This window comes from Salvia splendens, chromosome 19 (assembly GCF_004379255.2).
Source record: "Salvia splendens isolate huo1 chromosome 19, SspV2, whole genome shotgun sequence".
Classification (NCBI taxonomy): Eukaryota; Viridiplantae; Streptophyta; class Magnoliopsida; order Lamiales; family Lamiaceae; genus Salvia; species Salvia splendens.
This window is the reverse complement of record NC_056050.1, coordinates 7,128,513-7,131,737: the sequence shown is the minus strand read 5'-3', so window position 1 is coordinate 7,131,737 and position 3,225 is coordinate 7,128,513. Positions and strand designations below refer to the sequence as shown.

The 3,225-nt window shown below is 41.0% G+C and overlaps 1 protein-coding gene across 1 annotated transcript; it reads left to right on the top strand.

The window, feature by feature from the left end:
• The first annotated feature begins 358 nt into the window (after nucleotides 1–358).
• On the top strand, nucleotides 359–1,524 carry LOC121778946. The gene is made up of 3 exons (XM_042176324.1): nucleotides 359–460; nucleotides 505–961; nucleotides 1,259–1,524. The coding sequence occupies exons 1-3, from the start codon at nucleotides 359–361 to the stop codon at nucleotides 1,522–1,524; spliced, it is 825 nt and encodes a 274-aa protein (XP_042032258.1).
• Nucleotides 1,525–3,225: the final 1,701 nt, after the last annotated feature.

The following is a 3,225-nucleotide window of genomic DNA, read 5'->3' as shown; positions in this document are numbered from 1 at the left end:
ACTCAACCCGAGCGTGGTAGCTAACCAAACCATCCAGAATATCACCACAATAGTTTTAACGCACCATCTCTGTGGGATTCGACCCTTACCACCACTATACTGATTAGTAGAAGAGGATATATCCTTGCTTGAACGAAACCAGGGTCTAGGCTTAGTTAGGATCGCTATCCTGACCAGTAGGATATATCCTTGCTTGAACGACACCTAAACACCCTGAGGAGAAATCTCATCGTTTCATGGAGAAACACAATTTTGGAAATTAGAGTATTCAAATGCGAGTCTTCTTGCAATCACAATAGTTTGGGATATTGTTCAAGATGGCTACACCGAACCTGCCTCCCAAGAAGCCGAAGATGCCATGACGAACAACCAGAAGAACGCCCTCAGAGACGCAAGGAAACGAGACAAGAAGGCATTGTTCAATATCTATCAAGGTATTGATGAAACCATGTTCGAGAAAGTAAGTGCAACCATCATGTCAAACAAGCTTGGGAGATTCTGAAGAATTCTTTCACCGGCGTTGATAAGGCGATACGAGTTCGACTGCAGATCCTACGTGGCGAGTTTGAAAGTTTGGCCATTTCTGAAACAGAGAGCATTTCAGACTATTTCACAAAAATATTAGTTATTGTGAATCAAATGAAAAGGCAAGGGGAGATAATTGAAGATGTTCGTGTCATTGAGAAAATTCTTCGTTCTTTGACGTCGAAATTTGAGCACGCCGTGGCGGCTATCGAAGAATCAAAAGATCTCAACACCATGTCTATCGACCAGTTGCAGAGCAGCTTGGAAGTCCACGAGCAACGCATGAAGAAAAAGACCACTCTGTCACTTGAGCATATGCTACAAGCGAAGATGTCAATACAAGAAGATAAGAAGTTTGAGCCCGAGATATCACGTAGTGGATACAATCGAGGTCGAGGAGGACGCGACCAGAATTACCAGTGTGAAGGAGGACGAGGTCAGAATTATCAAAACGAGGGAGGACATCAAAATTCCACCTATCAAGGCAGAGGTCGAAATTCTTATGGACAACGAGGACGAGGAAGAGGACAATACTGAGGCGGTTATTCTCAAACCTACAATCAACCAGGGTTTAATAAAGCAAATTTTGAGTGCTACACTTGTCACGAATTCGGGCATTGTAGTTATGAGTGTCCAACAGCCGAAAATACCAGGTCCAATCAACAAGTCAATTATGACGAAGGTGGAGATGATGATGAGTAGGTAATTTCAACCTCTCTTTTTACTCATAAAGGGCTTGAAGGTGATCAGTGTAGCACGTGGTACTTGGATACTGGAGCGAGTAATCACATGTGCGGGAATAAAGAACTCTTCGTGGAGCTGAAGAAGACATCTTATGGGGATGTTACTTTTGAAGATTCCTCAAAAGTTGCGGTGCAAGGAAAATGTAATATCTTGATTAAGCGGAAGAATGGAAATCATGGTTTTATATATGACGTCTATTATGTGTCTGCCATGAAAAGTAATATTTTGAGTCTTGGTCAATTGCTGGAGAAATGATTTGATGTGAGTATCAAGAATTCTTATCTTGCTATGAATGATGCTAGTGGTAATTTGGTTGCCGGTGTGAAGATGTCCAAAAATAGATTATTTGCATTGAATATGAAATATGATACGTTGAAGTGCATGAATGCTATTGTTAAAGATGAATTGTGGTTATGGCATTTGCGTCTTGGACATCTGAATTTTGGTGGTTTAAAGCTCCTATCCACAAAGAATATGGTGAAAGGCTTGCCGCATATTGATCATCCTGAAGAAGTTTGCGAAGGTTGCATACTGGGAAAACATCACATGCCAAGTTTTTCCAAAGAAATGAGATGGAGAGCATCACGCCCATTGGAGATCGTTCATACAGACGTTTGTGGTCCTCTGAAGCCTGTTTCTACCGGAGGTAATCAGTAATTTTTTACTTTCATTGATGATTATTCCATAAAGATTTGGGTGTATTTCTTGAAAAGGAAATCAGAGGTGTTTGATATTTTCAAAGAGTTCAAAATTCTTGTTGAAAGACAGAGTGGACACTATATTAAAGTTCTCAGATCCGACCAAGGTGGCGAGTTCACATCCGATCTGTTCGAAAAATTTTGCAAGGAACATGGAATCATTCACCAGCTTACACCTCCATATACTCCCTAATTGAATGGTGTTGCTGAAAGGAAGAACCGGACAATTCTTGATATGGCGAGGAGTATGATCAAAGGGAAGGACTTACCTCTAGAATTTTGGGCTGAAGCTGTCGCAACAACAGTGTATCTCTTGAATCGATGTCCAACCAAAAGTGTTCGCAACATGACGCCCGAAGAAGCATGGAGTTAGTTCAAGCCCAGTCTTGCGCACCTGAGAGTTTTTGGCTGCATTGCTTATGCCAAAATTCCCGAAGCTCGAAGAATCAAGCTTGATGACAAAGGTGAAAAGTGTATCTTCGTGGGATATGGTGATCGGGTAATGGGTTATAAGTTGTATAACCCACTTACGAAGAAGGTGATCATAAGTAGCGATGTGGTGTTTGAAGAAGATTAAACATGGAACTGAGAGGATAAGAAAAATGAAAGCACGCCAGGAATTGTACTTGATCAGCAAGAAGATGCACGTGAAATTGAAGAACCAGAGTCACCTACATCTTCTCAAGGTCCAGGTGTAAGGCCTAGAAGAATGCGCAGTCTGAATGATATATATGAACCTACCGAAGAAGTTGATGAAGCTGTGGAGGAAAATGTTAATCTTGTTTGTTTTCATATGAATGCTGATCTTATTGCTTATGCAGATGCTACACAAGACAGGAAATGGAAGATTGCAATGGACGAAGAAATCAATGCGATCGAGAAAAATGATACTTGGTCGTTGACAACGCTACCAGAAGGCCGAAAAGCAATTGGTGTGAAATGGGTGTACAAAACAAAGAAAAATGCCAATGGTGAAGTGCAAAGATACAAGGTGAGGTTGGTGGCGAAAGAATACAAGCAGAAGATTGGAATTTATGCCCGGCATGAAAACCGTGAACAATTGAGCTTAAGGGAGCATGTTGAAATTATTAACTCAATTACTTCACAATTAAGGAGTGGTGATGAAGTTGTTGCATCACCACCTTATCTTAGTGGTGTAAACTAGTGAATACTTCTATCAGGCGGTGGAACTAGTGGATTACATGCAATATCTTCCTAATTAAGCTAATGAGCCACGTAATGGAGATGTGTAGAACTA